Here is a 19,674-nt window from a genome sequence, read left to right as displayed (position 1 = left end):
AGCCTACCCAGCAGACTGGCCCGAGTCAGCAAGGTGCATCACCAACAAGAGGTATGACGGAAACACGAACAAGATCCGGACGACTTGTAAAACCACCCAACAGACTGTCTCTTTAAACTGAACACGATTTTGGACAGTAATATTGGGATAGTTAATATTGAAATTAAAACAGAACTGGACTCAGACTGAAAGAACATTTTCAAGGAACTTATCAGTGAACTCTATAGCCGGATCTTTCTTTGGAATATTTTGGACTAAGATTTTGAACTCTGGAATTAATTGGAACTTCGTGGAACTCTGGACTGTTAATAAGCTTGGGGGGAGATGTGGGAATATTATAACGACTTGATTGAAGACTAACACATGCACAGTGAAATGGAGTAAAGTCACACAACAAACCGTACTACTATCCTTGTATTATCTGTTTATTCCGAGTGATTCTACATTATTGATCAACTGAAAAGTAGAACAGTCCTGGCAAAGGACTAGTTGATTAGTTGCACTGTGCACGATTGTCTTTTAGTATTTTTATAGGCAACTTTTTACTCTTTCCTCTCCTATCAAACATTGAAAGGGGGTACAATATCATCGTCCTAGATATTATAAGAAGAAGAGAACATTTCCTTGTCATTACATGTAAAATCATGCCCATTCTTGAAGAAAAAAAACATTCGTCACTTTTAGGTTAAACTTTACAATGCAATTAACTTTTTTGTTCTTATCATGCACAATATCCATTAATTGGTCGCTCTGTGCTTGATTGGATTTTGGTATACGATTTTCAACCTGGCAGCAGCGCGTTTTGCGTTATATTTGGAAATCCTCGTTCCCAGACAGTGATATGTAACATGTAAGCTTTTCATACATATAAAATACATATTGATTAATTAATATTTAGCTCCGTCAATTTTCACGTTAAATCATGCTTGTCTCATTTTAAGAAGCCAAATCCAGGGATAAATAATGTGTGCATACCGGTGCATATACGTATACGTGCAGCGCATGAACGGTGTATATTATACATCCCACATAATACGCCGATTACATCTCTATGCAATAATCACGTACACACACAATGCGCGCAGTAGTAAACAAAACGTCGCTAAGACAACTGAACCTGAACTCGGGAGTATATCGAGGGAAGGAGCACAGAATCAGACTGTCACTTTTTGGTCAGAAAAAACATTTCCTTATATGTCTATATCTTAACATAAACAGAAGCTCCCTTGTTATCCTTCTGTCGTACCACAGTCAATATCATAAACAAATTACAGTGATTTCTATTATATCGAATTAATAAACTTAATTAGGGCGATTTATGCACCCCCAAGAACTAGTGTTTACGGCCCGGCCTATCTCTACCACACAGACCACACAGAGGCTGTTCACACCGCAAGGAGGGACCGTGGGCGGACCGTGGATCGCGCTATCGTAGCGCGATCCACGGTCCGCCAATTGGCATTCGCCGGATTCACACCGCAGTGAGATAGCGCGGTCTATCGTAGCACCCCATTTTTTGAGAGGTCCTGTTGCCATGACGCGTGACGTCATGAGGTCAGAGCGGTCAAAGATTTCGCGCGCTATTACGAACCCGTACTAGTTAGTTGAGAGCTCGATATCGCTGTGCCTATTATGCTAGCCGGCCTACGTTTATTAAAATAGAATGAGTATAAAATTCCCCGCGTGTAGAACGATGACTTCCGGCGTGCTATCGTAGCTCGGGTTCACACCGACAGAGATAGCGCGATCTAGCGCGCGCTAGACCGCGCTATCTCTCGTGGACCACCCCAAGAGGTGCTCCAGTGGCACGCCGTTTTGGCTCGCCGTGGCTCGCTGTTGGGCGGACCGAAACGACGTTGTACCTTCCACACCGCAGAGATAGCGTGATCTAGCGCGCGCTAGATCGCGCTATCTCTGCCGGTCTGAACAGGCTCACAGACTTCGCACAGTTCGGTCAAGGCGGTAAGCGTATCGTTAAGCTGAATAAAGCCTTCAAATTAGGTGAACAAAATAGGGGGTAACAAATTCATATGAATTAAAGCGAAGATCACAATATTGGCCACTAAAAAAGTAATTTTAAAAAATTGACATAATACAAAGCTTATCATACACACATAGTATAATTTTGAACAAAGTATAGGCCTACAGGCCGTTTCAAACAAAAGGCAAACGATCCCTAGAGTGGCCATGTCCTACTCCCATCCGTCCCGCCGCCGACACATGCAACATCAAACACACATGAGCACCGAACAAGGCCCCTCCAACAATAATTGATCCAAAAAAAAACTTACCTTACTGTTGGATCTCTAACCATAAGGATGATTTTTGCATTAGGTTGCACTGCTCGGAGAAGTTGTGCATTGGTATACAGCGGCTCCGAAGCGTTTGGGAAAATCTTAGTCCAATCCAACCCAATGGTGTAGCTAGTAGATATCGAGGCATCACCTAAAAATATATAGGAAAGGTAGAAAAACAAAAACAAAAAATAACAACGAAATTTTTTGTTACAAGAAAGAAAAATTTAAACAGGAAAAATTAAAATCAGAACACATGATAGGTATTCGACTTTCTAAATTGCATATATAGATTTCAAAAGATCCTGATCGATTGCGGTTAAGGCGCTATTGAATACTTAATTGTTTTTTAATCCTTATTCTGACGTTTTATTAATAAAGCTTGGGTGATTTAAATCCATGTAATTTAGACAGAAGGTGAAACGGGAGATTATTACTTATCGCAAAAAAAAAGAACGTGACGTTCATATTTCTTTCTCTCTCTAAAAATGAAGAAATGCACTGCCAAGGTTTCTTTAACACTCATCGGGAATACTTCCAAATTCTGACCAATGGTTGCGTCACAGGCTTGTTGTTGTTCTTGTTATTTTGAATAGGCAAACTTCTGTTTCTGTTTGTTTGTTTGTGGTAACTCCCGTAGGAACTCGGCAGAACAGCATTTTGCTGGTAAACGCCAAGCTGGTATATAACCAATTACCTATGAAACGTTTTACGTCTAGGTTAATCAGTCATAATGGCTGACGTTATAGACGACAGATATCACTCTCGGGTCTTTTTATCAAAGTGGAGACAATGGCAGAGTTGGGATTCGAACTCACAACCTTGCGATTATGAGTCCAATGCTCTAACCACTGGACCACATAGTCAGTTTTGACTGTTGTTGCCTTGTAAATTTGTTTTCCTTTTTTCAAAACAGAATAATTTCCTTGTTGAATCTATATCAGTTAGGAAAATAAAGGAAAGAGAGGAAAGAAAAGTTATTAGGAAATGGTGCACGACCACCTCTCCTGCCCTGTACAGCACGTTATCCTGACAAGCCCGCTCGAGGTGCATTTCGATTGGGCCTTTATATTCGCCGTCTTGTCTCCCAACCGGAAACAAATATACTGATTTTACACGGACTTTACTTACCACTTACCAAAAACTTTATGATAGTAAGTAATTCTCTTTGCTGCTGTGACATTATTGCTTATTATTTCCGGAACTCCTGAAGATTTGTATAGATTAAGATACCATTCAAAAGAGCTGTCATCCTCTCCTCCTGTGAGCTTTCGTATGGCCAATACTGCAAAAGAAATTAAATAACTGATAAATATAATATTAGCTAGAATAGCGTTCATGATTGGGTATGTTGAGTGAAACCATTGTTGCTGCAAACCATCGAATATAAAGGTTTACAGACTATTATGTCCATAAATGGGGGCTCCATTGTTCAAGTTATATAATCGGGTTTTTTTTTTTCATATCCAACTAAAAATGAAATCTGTTTTTTCAAGTCTTTTTTTTTTCAATTTCCTTTGCATGAATTAAAAAGTGAAACATAAAAAAGAATAGGTTAATATCTTACCAAACTTGTGGATCTGTTATAGAGTGTGGAGCCCACCAAATAAAAAAAACAATCATGTAAACATAGATTGTGTTTTGCAAATATTATGATTCACAACATTAAAGGGGCTCAAGGGGTGACCAATGCATATGGAAGTCACGTGTTAATGTTTTAATTCTACGCAACTTGAAGTTCCGACCATGCATTTTTGAAACTGAAACGCGAATGAATACCCTTTCGATCAAAGGGAAATCTCGCAGCCATTTTGTTTTTACAAGGAGTACTGGCTACACTTGTAATATCTATGTGATCCAATGAATCTTGGAGGGGCCCTAACAAACGCCCACAACAAATTCATACTGCCAATTCGTTTTATAAAACAAATAATGTTTGAATTTGTAGTGTTAATGGCTTTAAATGCGTTTGGGTATAAAGCAAGAGCACAAGGCATAACTCACTCGCTTGCACTAAAATACATCGCCACGAGATCACTCATTTTATTTTACCGCGGATTTGAAATTCAATGAATTAATCAAAGAGATAAGAAAGCGCATGTACAGTTTACTGTACATTAGCAAACGTTATAATAATGCAAAGTGGAGTATGTTCATTAAGATTTGATCATGCTACTTGAATTCAAAAGGAACATTCTACCCACCCTCTTTCCCATGACATGGTGTTCCAGTGAAACCAAGGCGACGGGGTCCCCACCAATGTGGTTCTTTTGGGACATCAATAACATCAGGATGTGACAAGATCTTCGCCCAGATATCTGTCGTACCGCACTTACTTGTCCCTATCACGTAGAAGTAGGGAAGACAGTTTAGTTCCGTCTTGTTCCGTAACCAGCATGGATTTTTGAAGTTTCCAAGGAAGTGCAGGGGAACTTTCTCAAATATCTGTTTTGATATCACATTGAAAAGTGCATTAGAATTAGAATTATTTTATACTCTTCCCATAACACTAGTATATGTAAAATATTTATATCATAAACAGTGTTTTGGACGAAGGAGAGGATAAGATTAATCAAAAAAGGAGTGTCACCCACCCGTATAAAAACCAAATGGACCATTCTTTCATATTGGTGGTCTAGACTGTTTCAGACAGTATACAGCTAGTGTATGAAGTGAAAGTGCGCTTTGGATTGGTTGGAAATCGAGTTATGTTTGATTTTTTTAAAGTTGCATTTGATTGAGAAACTTTCTGCAACGGGCCAAAGGCCTCCTAGGACAAGAACTCAGTTCTGTATACGGAATGATCTCATTAAAATATCAAGACTACAGATACTGAATAACGTTTGAATTGTTGGGAGTATTGTTACATGGGTTGAAGTCCAATACAAGGATGTGCGTTTGACTGACCTTTTTTATATTTCACTGATCGTACTTCAGACTGTTTTTATCATAATACAGCAAAAAGTCAGAGATGAGATTCACACACGCCGAAAATAGTGTGCCCCAATGGTCTGTAAGCGGACCTTTAGTATTCACCACGTATATACGCCTTCTTAATGTAATTTATGCCATACTTTATGTCAAATTATCCTAAAGGGTTTACACATCAGACATGTCAGGAATCCGCAATTTAATAATAGATCAGAAATTCAATGAATTGTCAGTTTTCTTCACAAATGAAAGAAAAAATGGATTGTTCAGTTAATAGATTTGGCATGCATAAAGTTTAAATTACTATGAGACGTTGAAGAAAAGGGGTTATGATGATCAGCTTACCTCAGGAGCCCACTTGACAAGTTCTCTAGTGGCACCAGGCATTGTAGACCATTTACAGGAAAGTCCTTGACACTCTCCCCCATCCGAGTAGAGATAAAGAGATGAATGGTTTAAATGTTCAGCCTTTCTATATCGAATAGTGTAATTCACCTCCAGTCTTTGGGTCGTGGAATTGATGTAACTTGATTTAGGAAGCGGTATGATTGCTATCCTAGAATTCGTATTAAAGAATGTAGCCAGCAAATATGCCCTAGCATCTAGTATAATCAATCCGCATATGATTGCAACTATCGCCCATTTCAGTATCTGGAAATTAAAAGCACGTGATGGTGATAATGATAGTAGTATTAAATGATCATAATAATAGATTACGCACGTATTGATATGATCTCTGTACACATATGGCTCAGTATTATAACCAAAAGATCGAAAACATAAACGCGAATCGTATGTATGTATGTATGTATGTATGTATATATAATAAACAAAAAGAAATATATATATATATATATATATATATATATATATATATATATATATATATGTGTGTGTGTGTATATAAAATTCACTTCCTCTCTATATCAACATTCGTCTATGATTTATTGCATGGTAGGTTACCACACTCTCAAAGTGAGTACTGTCAGATTATAGACCATAAATATGCTACAAGGAGTAAAGATGCTGATCAACTATACCTCCCAATATGCAGAACCACACAGGGCCAGTTTTCAATTACTTTCATGGGATCAAAAATGTGGAACTGTATACCAAATTATATAAAGGAAATGAGATCAAGGAACACTTTCAGAAAGGATTTATTTGCTTACCTAAATACAACCAACCCTCTAATTTAATTCTGACAAGAGAATAGGAAATATTTCAATAGAATAAAGAGTATTCTATATAAATCTCTAATTCTAATTATATGTTTTATATAATGTGGTGATTTTTCAAACAACATTTATAGCATTATTCACTGTTCACACGTATTTCTTTTATGTAAAAATATCAAAGATTTGAAGGAATCAGTTTCGACTAGCACTTGTGCTACCTTCTGGTTCCTTCTTAACAACAACATTAAACCATATACGTATCTTTTTGTTCAATCATCAATATTGGAAACTGTGACTAGGATCTTAAAAATTGTTAAAACATTTGTTTTAGGTTTATACATGCATGTCACATTTTATGTATTCAGATTTATCATTTGTATTCTCATTTTATCCTTTATAATGTTAGCAATTACATCTGTATACTAGAATAGTTACGTTTGTGCTGTGATGTTAACACATTGTTATCGTTATTGATATTGTTGTTAAGTAAATAAATAAACTCAAACTCAAACTCATATATATGTGTGTGTGTGTGTGTGAGGGTGTGTGTGTGTGTAGATTATTATTATTAGTAGTGGTATCATATACATCAAAATAAAGGATAATTATCGGGCTTTAAACGGATTTTATTTTGACGATAAAAATCGTTTCATAAAGTATTCATGCGTGTCAAAAAAAACCCCTCTTTCTCTCAACCTGTCAATTTTAGTCAAATAAAGATTTTTGTGTTTTTAGAGTTGCCTTTGTGCTTTTCATAATATTTTATTGGTTTTAGTGAAGAATCTTTCAATATAAATTGATCAGTAAACAACAAATATTACTTCTGCAGCAAATTAGTGGTGAAATAATTGAGCATTTTCATATTTTCAAAACCTACCGGTCAAGGATTAATATCTCGTTTGTTTCATTTGTCTTCTTAGGCCTAATACTTGCCCTTTATTGTACGCATGAAATCACGCTTTAATAAGCTTTATGCTTTATTACGCTTTGATGCGATTATGACGCTTTTAAATAAATCAGGTTCTGCCTTCTGCAAGCTTTCTTCACAGAATTGTGTGTTTGTATTTCTCGAATTCAACAGGTCTAGGATATTTAAAAAAACAAATCTTTAAAAACAAATGGTGTATGCCAACGATAAACACGTACTCTTCGTTAATATTGTTCATGCAATTTGGGCTAGCTATGAACAGTCAGACCGCAGGTCCCTATGCAAATGAGCAAAAAGGCCAGATTCATCCTAATCACCGACCGGCCGCGAATATTTTTTCCGTACATGGGAACGCTATGGTGCATGAATTATTCATAAGTTGAGCTAAAAAAATGAAGTGCACAGGCGCATGGACTCATGCGATAGTTCTCAAGCTTCATTAATTTGTACATGAACGAATGGACGCGCACTGCCCTATGACCATGACCCTTTCTCAAGTTTCGATTTCTCTCTTCCCCTCTCACTTGCAATCTCCCTTCCCCTCTCTGTAATAGCTCGCCTCTATGCTCTGTCTTAGCACACGCTCTCTGTTTCTTTATGAATCATGAATGTATTGACTCGTCCTCGTCACCCCCATCTGCGAATATCAGTGTTTCTTTCTCTATGATGGCCAAGTTCCTTTTCTCTTTGCCCACCCCCCCCCCTCCCCTGGGATACTATGGCTGCGTTTATGCGACCTCAAGCCAGAATCATGATTTGAATCATGATTTGAATCATGATTCAAAACACAAACATGAATCACGATATCACAGAATCAGCGTTTAGACGACCTACATTCCAATGCTGTTTCTCCTCAGATTCGGGCATATCCAGTGCGCATCACTAGTGCGCAGTTTGACAGAGGACGTTTTTCGCACGTGTTTCGGCTCTCGAAAAATCTTTTGCTTCCAGAATTCAGTCTATACCCAATTTTGTTTACTTCTATCATATAGGGTCCATATGCTTCTATTCATCATGTTAGTTTAACCAAAATGGTGTTCGGAAGTGAATTTCAGCGTAGATCCAATTTAATATTGACACTCTATACTCAACAACAACTGAGATCATTGTCTGTCCAGTTAATTCATTTACTAGAACTTGAAGTTGAAGACATGACCAAAGAATGAAAAGTAGTGGACGATGCGATGACCAACACAGAACTTGAACATGACAAGAAATGCATGCAGAGTAATCATGTACATACATTGAGCATATAGAGAGCCTTATTGAGCTTGGCAAGAGTCAAGCCGAAAGTAGCCCGACACAGTGAGGTCATATAATCATGATTCAAATCACGATATCGTTTATTCGAACATTTTCATACGTGATTCTGCAGAAACGTCTTTCCAAACGCCCCTTTTTTCGTGTTTCATGTTTGTGATTCTAATCATGATTATATTCAATTTCGACTAAACGCAATCGTGATTCTGCAGAATCATGATTTGAATCATGATTCAGATCATGATTCTAGGGTGAAAAAGTGGCGGATAAACGCACCCTATATCTCTCCCCCTACCCAGCCTCTCTCGCACTCCATCTCTGTTTCTTTATGAAACATGAATGAATGGACTCGAATATTGCCCTATCCACCCCCTCTCCTCCATCTCAATCTCTGTTCCTTTGGCTATAATGGCCAAGTTCTTTGCCCCCCCCCCCTTTAGCAAACAATATCTCTCCCCAATGTCTGCCCCCCTGACGAGCCAAAAGCCATACAAAAAACATATCCCTGCCCCCCCCTGACGAGCTTGAATACCTTTATTTTTATTTTTATTTTATTTTTATTTTTGCTTTGGAGGCCGATTTTGCCCCCCCCCCCTGTGGAAAATCCTAGGTACGCCACTGTCTCTCCCCCACCAAGCCCCTCTCGCACCATCTCTCTGTTTCTTTATGAAACAAGATTCGAGTCCATTCATTCATGTTTCATAAAGAAACAGAGATGATGGAGTGCGAGAGAGGCTGGGTAGGGGGAGAGATATAGTATCCCAGGGGGGGTGGTCAAAGAGAAAAGGAACTTGGCCATCATAGAGAAAGAAACACTGATATTCGCAAATGGGGGTGACGAGGACATTACGGCGAGTCAATTCATTCATGGTTCATAAAGAAACAGAGAGCGTGTGCTAAGACCAAGGAGCTTCCAACACACAGAGCATAAAGGCGAGCTATTACGGACAGAGAGGGGAAGGGAGATTGCAAGTGAGAGGGGAAGAGAGAAATCGAAACTTGAGAAAGGGTCATAGGGCAGTGCTCGTCCATTCGTTCATGTACAAATTGATGAAGCTTGAGAACTACCGCAGAGTCCATGCGCCTGCGCACTTCAGTTTTTTAGCTCAACTTATGAATAATTCACGTCCATAGCGTTCCCATGTACGGAAAAAAATATTCGCTCACCGGCCAAATCATCTCGTGGCTGAATCCTTCTCCTTGCAAAACCTCGCGATTCGTGATATTTTCTTTCTCTTACAGTTTATCTAATTTAACCTCACGTCAAATGAAATATTATTGCACCATCAGATAGAGTAATTGTTACTCTTTCATGTTGGTAATTTATTTTGTATACAATATTTTGATAAATAAGTGAATTTCTGTCCTGAAAATGTGCATCAAAACTGAATTTTCTTCCTTTGTTTTCTTTTGCAAATTATGCAAAACTTTTTAATGTGAGCCTCAATGATATATGCTGTATATCACCATAAAGCTGAACTTCTGTAATTTCTCAAAGGTCAGGTCCACCCCTGAAACCTGTTAATTGAAATAATTAGAGGAATTATCAAACTGGCATAACGCTGAAATTTTCATCAAAATCGGATATAAAATAAGAAAATTATGGCATTTTTAACTTTCGCTCACTTTTCACAAAGCAGTGATAAATGAGTCAGTCGATGATGTCCATCACTATTTTTGTTTTATTGTTTGAATAATACAATAATTCATATTTTACAGATTTTACAATAAAGATCAACTTGACTGAACAATATAGTATTAAACAAAATGCACATTCTACATGTTCAGGGAGGAATTAATCGTTGTTTCGCTTGACATGAGAAAGTAAGAATATTTCATATAATAAAATACAAAAAAGTGAGTGGATAACGTCATCAGTCTCCTCATTTGCATTACGATGAGGATGTGCATATAACTGCTTTGTTAAATTGAACAAACTTTAAAATGTCAACTTTCTTATATTTTGCATCAAATTTTGATGAAATTTTATGTGTTTTCCATGTTGGATTTTTCTCTTTTTATAAATTTTATCAATTATTTGTTGGGGTGGACTAATCCTTTAATGTTGACGCTGACCAAGATACATTTGGTTGCTTCGCATGCTAAGACTGATGTCTGTATTTGGCAAAAGGAATGAAAACGTAACTCTTAGCATAAAGGTTTGCAACCAATTTCGAAATTGAAACAAAAACTTTTCTTTATTACTTGTCAGAACTTTTGAACAAAATGAGTTTGCACTATCATTTTCATTAGTCATAGAAATGAAAAATAGAAAATTTCATTAAAAGCGAAAATTTATTTATGACACAGTCTTTAACATATCGCATTATGATTGTATTCACAGTCATGGGCGGAAATCCCAGGGGGACAGGGAGAACTTGTAGGGGGAGACACAATATCAAATGTTCCCCCTATTATTTTTGGTCTTTTATGATGGAGAAAAATACATCACTTCACAACCAAAATAGTAATTTTGTATTTTGGACTAAATGACCATTTTAGGTGAAAACTCTTTTCTTTTCTTTCTTTTTTTTTGCTAGTCAAAATTTGTTTGGGTTAAAATGACCTTACATTTTGGGTGATAACCTTTTTTTTTTGCTTGTCAAATTTTCCAGGCCCTGGTCCACCCACCTTTGGGAACAGATTTCCGCCCATGTTCACAGTTAACTTCTTTAAAAACGGCAATCGATGGTTGCAACAGTATGCCTGTACGTCTCGCCTGAACCAACTAGTAGACATCCCCTACCTGTCTACTATTCAAACAACAACATTATAGAATCCTCTCCTACTAACACAGCGCAAGATTAAAGGTGGAACGTCAGACGATCAAAGTAAGGGATGGGTAACAAAGCATAGTAAACACAACACATTTGACATGTTACATGTAATCCAACAGCCGTAAAGAATTACTGATGCCTAAAATAAAATCAAACCAGTATGAGTAATAAACTTAACAAATTGATCTATTGCATGCGACCTTAACACATGTTGGAAACTGCATATGAGTAATAAACTTGACCGTGACCTATATCCTAAGTGGACTGGACTATTTCGAAGCCTAGGAGACGAGATCGAAAGATCAAATGGGGGCTGAATCAGCCCCCTATTTGATCTCGGCCGTCGATCGCACGATCGCGATGAAAATTAGCACGCGCATTACACATGGCATAATCTACAAAACCATAAGATCAAATTTTGCGAAAAATCTCATTGCTAATTAATTAGGCTAATTTATGCTTTAAAAAAAAAAATGTTTTGATTAACTAAATAATGACCTTGTAATTTGAACTTAGAAGTTTTTGTTATCATAATAAAGATGCGTATCTAAATAAAGAATCGCGCCAGCGCAAAAAAATCGCGATTTTCTAACCAGAAATGTATTGTTTTACTTCAAAAAGGGTATTATATTTTGAAAAGGGGCACATATCATTTTGAAAAGGGCATTTTTTTCCTACTGGGTATTATTTTTTTTTTTTGGGGGGGGGGTGCCCCCAGCCCTTGCGTTCAAGGTAGAATACAAAGCATCGTATTAACACAACATATTATGACATGTATGTAACGCCAAAGAGCGTGATACTACATATACGAATGACTCATTAAAAGAAGAAGAGGAAGAAGAAGAAGAAGGAGGAGAAGAAGAAGAAGACGAAGAAGAAGAAGAAGAAGAAGAAGAAGAAGGAGAAGAAGAAGAAGAAGAAGAAGAAGAAGAAGAAGAAGAAGAAGAAGAAGAAGAAGAAGAAGAAGAAGAAGTGGTCTTTTGGGGGTATTCAGTGCCGTTCACCAGCCATTCCTTACAATATAAAGAGAAATTATTCCATTATTTCAAGATGTGAAGACAGTAATCACCGTATAAGTGTATCTAGCATGTAAAATTTGTACTTCAAAGTTTCAATTCCTTTTCACATAATCATAATTTCCTTATTATTTTGTGAACATTTTCTTACAAAAGCAAACTTCACAACGGTTGTCATATACGAGAAAATGTAGCTCCACTGTTTAGATTTGGAATATATTTCCTATAATTACAATCATGCACATTACGATGTAAACACAATACAAATTAAATTAACTTACATTAAACTTGCAGTTCTTCTCCATCTTATGTATCTTAATTGCATGACGATTATCATAAATATAGTAATGAAAGCTAAGTCATTCCTTCCTGTCCAAGTGTATAAAGAGTAAAAAGCAAATGAAAGTTTCTTGAAGGAATTATTTTCTTGGTTGTGGCTGGTGCAAATAATAAATGACAAATACTAAGTGAGCGCTGAAACGCGGCAATTCCTACACGTAAAGAGCTTGATTCCAAAAGGGGCTATCCAGTTTTGACCAATAATACTGAATGCTACATTTTACAAACATGATTTAATTAATCTGAGATGATGGTACTATCATTATGCTGTATTTCACAATGAAACAGCTGTAGATAAGGACATGTGGTGAATTTAAAAACCTTGATTTGCAGAAAAACACAAAAAATGGACTTAGCTCCTTTCGGAATAAAACTTTTCGTGTATAAAAGGGACTTCCTGTTTACTCACTCATATGAGGCTTTTCATATACAAAAGGGAGTACCGACTCGAAGAAAGTAGTGCATTGCTCTTCCGTCGATTGACGTATATTGTTATTGTTGCTTTCTGTCATTTATCACAATGCGCAGTTGACTATATCCATACAGAAATTGCTCAATATTAATTTACAATTATCAGATATTACTAATATCATTATATTTATTATTAGTATCCATTATTTATTATTATTAAATTATTATTATCATCATCATCGTTCTATTCTCGTTAAAGTGAATAGACTGCATCGGTCAACATGTGCGCATTCTGGAGGGGCGGGGCTCCGATTAGGCAAAAAGGGAGGGGGCGCCCTAAGAGGAAGGAAGGGGGAAAGGGAAAAGGGGGAGAAAAGAGGAGGGAAAGAAGAAAAATATATTTTAAAAAAAGTGGGAAGAGATAAGGGAAAAAGGAGAGGAAAGCGGAGGGCCGAAGTGATGTTCGACCGGGGGGCGCCGAATTTATTCGATCTAAGAGCGAAGAGGTGATGTTCAACCTGGTTGGTGGGGGCTGCCGAATGTAAGTTTTTCCTCGGGGAGCCGAATCGATGTTCGACCTAGGGGGGGGGGGGTCATCCAGTTTTCATGTCGCAAAATAAAAAAAGAAAACTGCTAGTGCTCCGCTCAAGCATCACATTGTCTACTAATATACCCATCCTGTTCAAGGTTACATTGCATCGAATATCTTGGGGTTTTTTCAAAATCTATACAAAAAAAATCAGCTCGGGCTCCTCGCTCTAAAACTTGTCTTTCTTAAACATATATTTAAACTGTATTTAGAGAGGAATCACAATTTATTTCAACTCGCGCTTCGCGCTCGCATCAATTGATCAATTATATACACACCATGTTCACATGGGTGGAAATCCCAGGGGGGAGAGGGGGACGTGTCCCCCCTACTATTTTGGAAAGGGGGGACTTAATATCAAATGTCCCCCCTACTATTTGTGGTCTTTTATTATGGAAAAAAATACATAAGTCAAAATCGAAATTATACACATGTATCCTCGAATTTCGAAATAAATATAAACATATATTTTTTGTTAAGAACTTGGATGGGAAAAGAAACGGCATACCGGTCCGACTATTCTCGAACTCGCATCTAGCCCTATAAGCCAGCCAAAGAGTGATGACATTGATGACATCGATGCCCATTTTCAATTTTATAACTAATAAAAATGACGAAAAAATAAAATCGCCCCTGGATACTTGTAAGTACATTGAGTGTATAGATGGTAGACGAGAATGGTCCATACCTCGTAAAAACATACCTTTGTTCAACCAATTCGTGTCCCTTTTATTCCGAATTTACTTGGAATGTAAGAATATTTTCAGTGTTCGCGTACCTCAGTAAAAAGAATAGTTTTCATGAGTTATGATTAATCCTTCGCAGTGAATTTATACGTGTTGTTGTTTTTTTTATTTGTTTTTAAATACTCTATTAACAAGACTGTTATATTCCATTTTTACACAAAATTCCTGCCGTACGTGGGAGGGATCATCATAGGTAGATCAAGGGGGCGAAGCGGCGGCCCGCCTGCTTTTGGCGGCGCATATTAGGAAGGTGAGGAGAATAAAAATAAGAAGAAAGATAGGACGAGGAAGAAAATTAAATGATGGAAGGGGAGGGAAATAATTAAAAAAGAAAACTTTCAGGTCATTGTATAAACATTTTAAAAAAATCACTCGCGCTTTGCACTAATACATAGCCATCTCTTTATTTCAAAACGTGCTTAATTTTTTTCTTTCATTCTTTTCAAGGTGCTATGAATGTCAAGTTCTTAGGTTGGAAAATAAAAAACTTCAGGCTCGTGCTTCGCGCTCGCATTAATTGTTTAGATTCCTATTTCGTTCATTATTAAGTGCTAAGAATGTCCAGGTTTTAGGTTAGAAAATTAATAAACTTTCAGCTCGCGCTTCACGCTCGCATGAATTGTTTAGATTCCTATCCTGTTTATATTCTTTTTAAAGTGCTATGAATGTCCAGTATTTAGGTTGGAAAATATAAAACTTTCAGCTCGCGCTCGCATCTATTATTTAGTTAAATTCCTAATTAAAACGCTATCCTGTTCATGATGTTTATAAAACTGTAAAGAATGTCCAGTTTTTAGGATGAAAACTTTCAGCTCGCGCTTCGCGCTCGCATTATCTATTGAGGCCTTTCATCTTTAGTTAGGGATACCTCCCCTCTTCGAAATATGTATATAAAGAAATATATATATATATATATATATGTGTGTGTATGTGTGTGTGTGTGTGTGTCTGAGGGTGTTTGTGGGAGGGTGTGTGTGAGGGTGTGTTGGTGTGTGTGTGTGTTTGAGTAAGTAACTCTGAAGAACATAAAAACGGAAAAATTATGCAATTGTGTCCCCCTACCTTTAAGGAGAGATTTCCGTCCATGCATGTTCATGATTACAAAAAATCATAATGTCCACTTTTAAATTTTGTGCTCACATAAATTGTTTGATTACATACCCATTTTGTTCAAGATTGCATTAAGGGCTTAGAATATCCAGTTTCTTATAACGGAAAACATATAAGTTCGCGCTCGCATTATTAGATTGGTGAGAAATGTATTCTATTCATATGACATTCATTTTGTTCTATGAGTCACTGCAATATATTAAAAGTTTCGGATAGCGCTACGCGCCCGCATGAATTATTTAGGTAGATACGCATATTATTCATTTTTACAATGGCCTAATGTCCAGTTTTCAGATCGAAAAATTAGAATTTTTACGTCGATTATTAAGTTATTGCCTATCATGTTCATGATTGCAAAATATTCTTAAAATGTCAAGTTTTCATGTCTAAAAATCCACAGATTCCAGCTTGTGCATCGCACTCTCATCAATTGTTTAGACATATTTTAGTCATCCTGTCCATGGAAACATATCTTTTAATGTCCTTTTTAGGTCTAAATCTAAGTTTCAAAATCAGCTCACGCCGATACCTGCTGTTACCTACTCCTGAAACCATATGATTACTTTCCCAACGTATTTAAACGTAGACACATTTAGACGCCATTTTAGAAGCCATCTTGGATTTTTGGGCAAAATGGACCGTTGCATATATCATGGTTACCATGTAGTCCCAAAAGTTTATTTGACCTTTGAAAACATAGTGTAGACAGCACTGTCATATATCCCAGCTGGATTTTTAGTAAACTTTAAAGGTCAATTTGTTAGTAACTGCAGTCAATTTAGACTATATTTTGATCTGTAGACATACTGGACCACTGACTGTCCTCGTAACTTGTACCAATGTTTTATTTGACTCTTTAAACCATGGTTTAGACATGTTAGACACCAAAGTCATATCTCACAGGCAGATATACTGAACGATGCATGGTCATTTGTAAGTCATAGCAGCAATTTAGACTCCACACGATTTCAAGGTTTCATAAAATAATCGGGTAATTGACAGAAAAGATTCAGTGAAATATTTGGGAATTAATTTAACAAGTAACCTATCATGGACGGGTTTGGTAGACTCAATCGTCAAAAAGGCAAATTCACGCTTGAAATTTTTGTATAGATATCAAACCTGTTTGAATATGAAGTCTAGACGTATTTTATGCTTTGCTTTAATACAATGTCCATTCGACTATGCTAATGCGGCTTGGTACGGTAGTCTGGGTGTTACGGATAAGAAAAAGCTAAGAATAATTCAAAATAAAATTGTGAGATACATAAATGTTTTAGGACCAAGAGCACATGTCGGATGTAAAGAACTTGAAAATGCAGGATTACTTCATGTAGATCACAGATCACAACAATTAGTATTACACCACGTGCATAAAATATTCTATTCGGATATAGTAGATCATTATATAGCAAATAATTTCACCCGTGTATCAAATATCCATAGGTACGGTACTCGAAATAGTAATTTTAATTTTGTATTACCAAAACGTGAAGGACATATAGGGAACACTTTTTATTTTAATGGCATCCAATCTTGGAATGCTCTTCCAAATGAAGTAAAAGCAGTTAAAATATTTTCTCAATTTAAGAGTGCATTAAAGAAGCACCTAAAACTGGAAGCTACCCGAGAGCAATATAATCAGTAAAAATTACACATTTTGTACAGTTTGTTTCTAGTATTGTAGATAATGTAGGGTATGTTGAAATATAATCTTGTTTCATATATTAGGAGGATTGTTGTTCGCTTCAGATGTTTGCATATTATTTGACTGATGGATATGTATGTATGTATTTTATTATTATTAGTTTATACTTTTTGTTACAATATGTTAATGTTTTATACTAACTATATGACCCCATTGGAAATAAGCCTTTCGGCTTTCATGGGCTATCCTGTCAAGGTATTCTTCAATTGTATTGTAATCTCCTGTGATATTCTTGACGAATAAAATCAATCAATCAATCAATCAATCAATTGGATCCCATCTCAGATTTTTAGACTCCATTTTTGGAAGTCATCTTGGGTTCCTGAACATACTGGAACACTAAAAAACTGTCCTTGTAACTTGTCCCAATGTACTACTTGACCCTAAAACCATTGAATATAAACAAAATTAAAGACACCAAAGTAAGTTATAGATCAATTAATTGTGGATTTTTAGGTTTTAGAAGCCATTCTAGACACGGTCTTGGATTTCCAGGTACCCTGGGTTTCGAAACGCAAAGGTTAGCGATTGATCGTACGCTAGATTTTGACGATAAAATACGATAGATAAGATTGATTTTATTAATACACTGTTAAAAAAGCCCACACTCTTAAACAATTAAGTAAAATTCTACCCAATGTTGGGTAGAGAGGGAACATGCATGTTTGCTGGGTATTTTTTTACCCCATATTGGGCTATTTCAACGCAACATTGCGTAACATTTGCAAAATATTGGGTATCTTTTTACCCAACCAACATTTTTTTTTTGAAACGTTTTTATTTATTATAACCATCTCATACACATATTACAAAACAAGTTTAATAACAATATAAAATAACAAAGTACAGTATGGATAGGTTACATTTTGAAAAAAAACATACAAAAACAACAAAGGGAAAAGAAAAGAAACATAGAGAAGCAATACAGGTCTGTTCGTCTACAAAATCTAATAGATTCCATTTTTTTAAAAATCTATACATAGTAGAGTCCCTATAAGCAATACACTTTTCTGTTTGGTACACTTGTTTTAATTTACTGGTAAACAAGTCAAAACAAGGAAGGATATTAATATATCTACACATATATAAAGTTTTCTTTGCTACAATAAGGCAATGATTCAATAACACATCTTGCTTGTTTTTAATTCTGAATAAAATATCTTCATCCTTTACTTGGATAATTTCTTTTTTTAATTTAGTATGCCACCATCTTAGAAATTCATTCCAAAAATCTCGAGTATGCGAACATTCTACCAACAGGTGTTCAATTGTTTCCTGTTCTTGTTTACAAAAAGAACACATCTCATTATCTACAATTTTCATTTTCTTTAACTTTGCATTTACTAGTAGGCATCTTGTATTTATTTTATATTGAAATATTCTTGTTCTTGTATCTGGAATAACTTTAAGAGGCAACTCGTAAATAAAACTAAAATCATCTTCACTTATATCATACCTTGATCTCCAATATATTTCAGAAGTAGGAGTTTGGTATTAATCTTCTTTTAATATCATATTTATGATCTTGGTTGATAATTTTGATATAAATATTTTTTTATTACCAAAAGCTATAAAAATATTTAACTTTTTTACAGATGTCGCCTCTCGAAACAACGAGCTTTAACTGTCTGTGTAATAGCAGAAACAATTGAACGCCAAAGAAGATAGTTTTTAAAGCCAAACCCAACCAACATGCATGTTCCCATTTTACCCACTATTGGGTAAACCTTTTTTAGAGTGCAAATAGTTCACAGACTGATATCCATTGGGGCCGTGTGGAACATAAAATACAATTGACATAGTAAACATTTTAAAACCAGTGTTTAACGAAAAATATATATGAAAAGAATATGTTAACCTAAACAAAAGCATCAATGAATTATTACAAAGGAATCATTGAAAGGTGAAGAGGGGGGGGGGGGGGAGAAGAAATAAGGAAGAAGAAGAAGGGAAAAGTGAGAAGGAGAAGAAAAGACAACGGAGAAGATAACAGAAAAAGAAAAGAATAATAATGAGTAAACATAAATTGTCTGTTGATGTTTGATAAAAAACAATTAAACAGAATAATAGTCATTGTGATCCATATCACACAGATAAACTCCTAAGACCTGTTTTGAAATTGTGTTTCGTTTGTGCCGCTTGAATATTTGTGGGCAATGAGTTTCACATACTGGCGCCTCTGTACATCGTAGTAGTAGTAGTATTCATTTCCGTATTAAAAGCACAATTATATACAATACAATACAATGGATAGCCCACATTCAGCGTGGCTGGCACAGTCACGCTGGTCTTTCGTGGGGTCCAAAATACTTAACATTAACATATAAGTTAGACACAGTATAACCAGAACAGATGTACAGAAGATAAACAAAAATACAAATATCAAC

The 19,674-nt window shown here is 36.1% G+C and overlaps 1 protein-coding gene across 1 annotated transcript; it reads right to left on the bottom strand.

The window, feature by feature from the left end:
• Positions 1-560: 560 nt before the first annotated feature.
• Positions 561-12,750, bottom strand: LOC129272164 (carbohydrate sulfotransferase 15-like). The gene is made up of 6 exons (XM_064107095.1): positions 12,666-12,750; positions 5,571-5,876; positions 4,499-4,739; positions 3,433-3,579; positions 2,297-2,445; positions 561-593 (listed from the first exon to the last, which is right to left on the bottom strand). Exons 1-6 carry the CDS (start codon positions 12,687-12,689, stop codon positions 561-563), a joined length of 900 nt encoding a protein of 299 aa, XP_063963165.1. The 5' UTR covers positions 12,690-12,750.
• Between the last annotated feature and the right edge of the window lie 6,924 nt (positions 12,751-19,674).

This window comes from Lytechinus pictus, chromosome 11 (assembly GCF_037042905.1).
Source record: "Lytechinus pictus isolate F3 Inbred chromosome 11, Lp3.0, whole genome shotgun sequence".
Lineage (NCBI taxonomy): Eukaryota > Metazoa > Echinodermata > Echinoidea > Temnopleuroida > Toxopneustidae > Lytechinus > Lytechinus pictus.
The sequence above is the reverse complement of the archived record's forward strand: the minus strand, read 5'-3'. Positions and strand labels throughout refer to the sequence as shown.

Bases quoted from the DNA above. Each gene is read 5' to 3' on its own strand.
- LOC129272164 (XM_064107095.1), bottom strand. From the start codon at position 12,689: ATGGAGAAGAACTGCAAGTTTAAT. The intron at 4,740-5,570 runs GTAAGCTGATCA...ATATCAAAACAG, and splicing joins TTGTCAAGTGGGCTCCTGAG to ATATTTGAGAAAGTTCCCCT. The intron at 2,446-3,432 runs GTAAGTGGTAAG...ATATATTTTTAG, and splicing joins TTACTATCATAAAGTTTTTG to GTGATGCCTCGATATCTACT.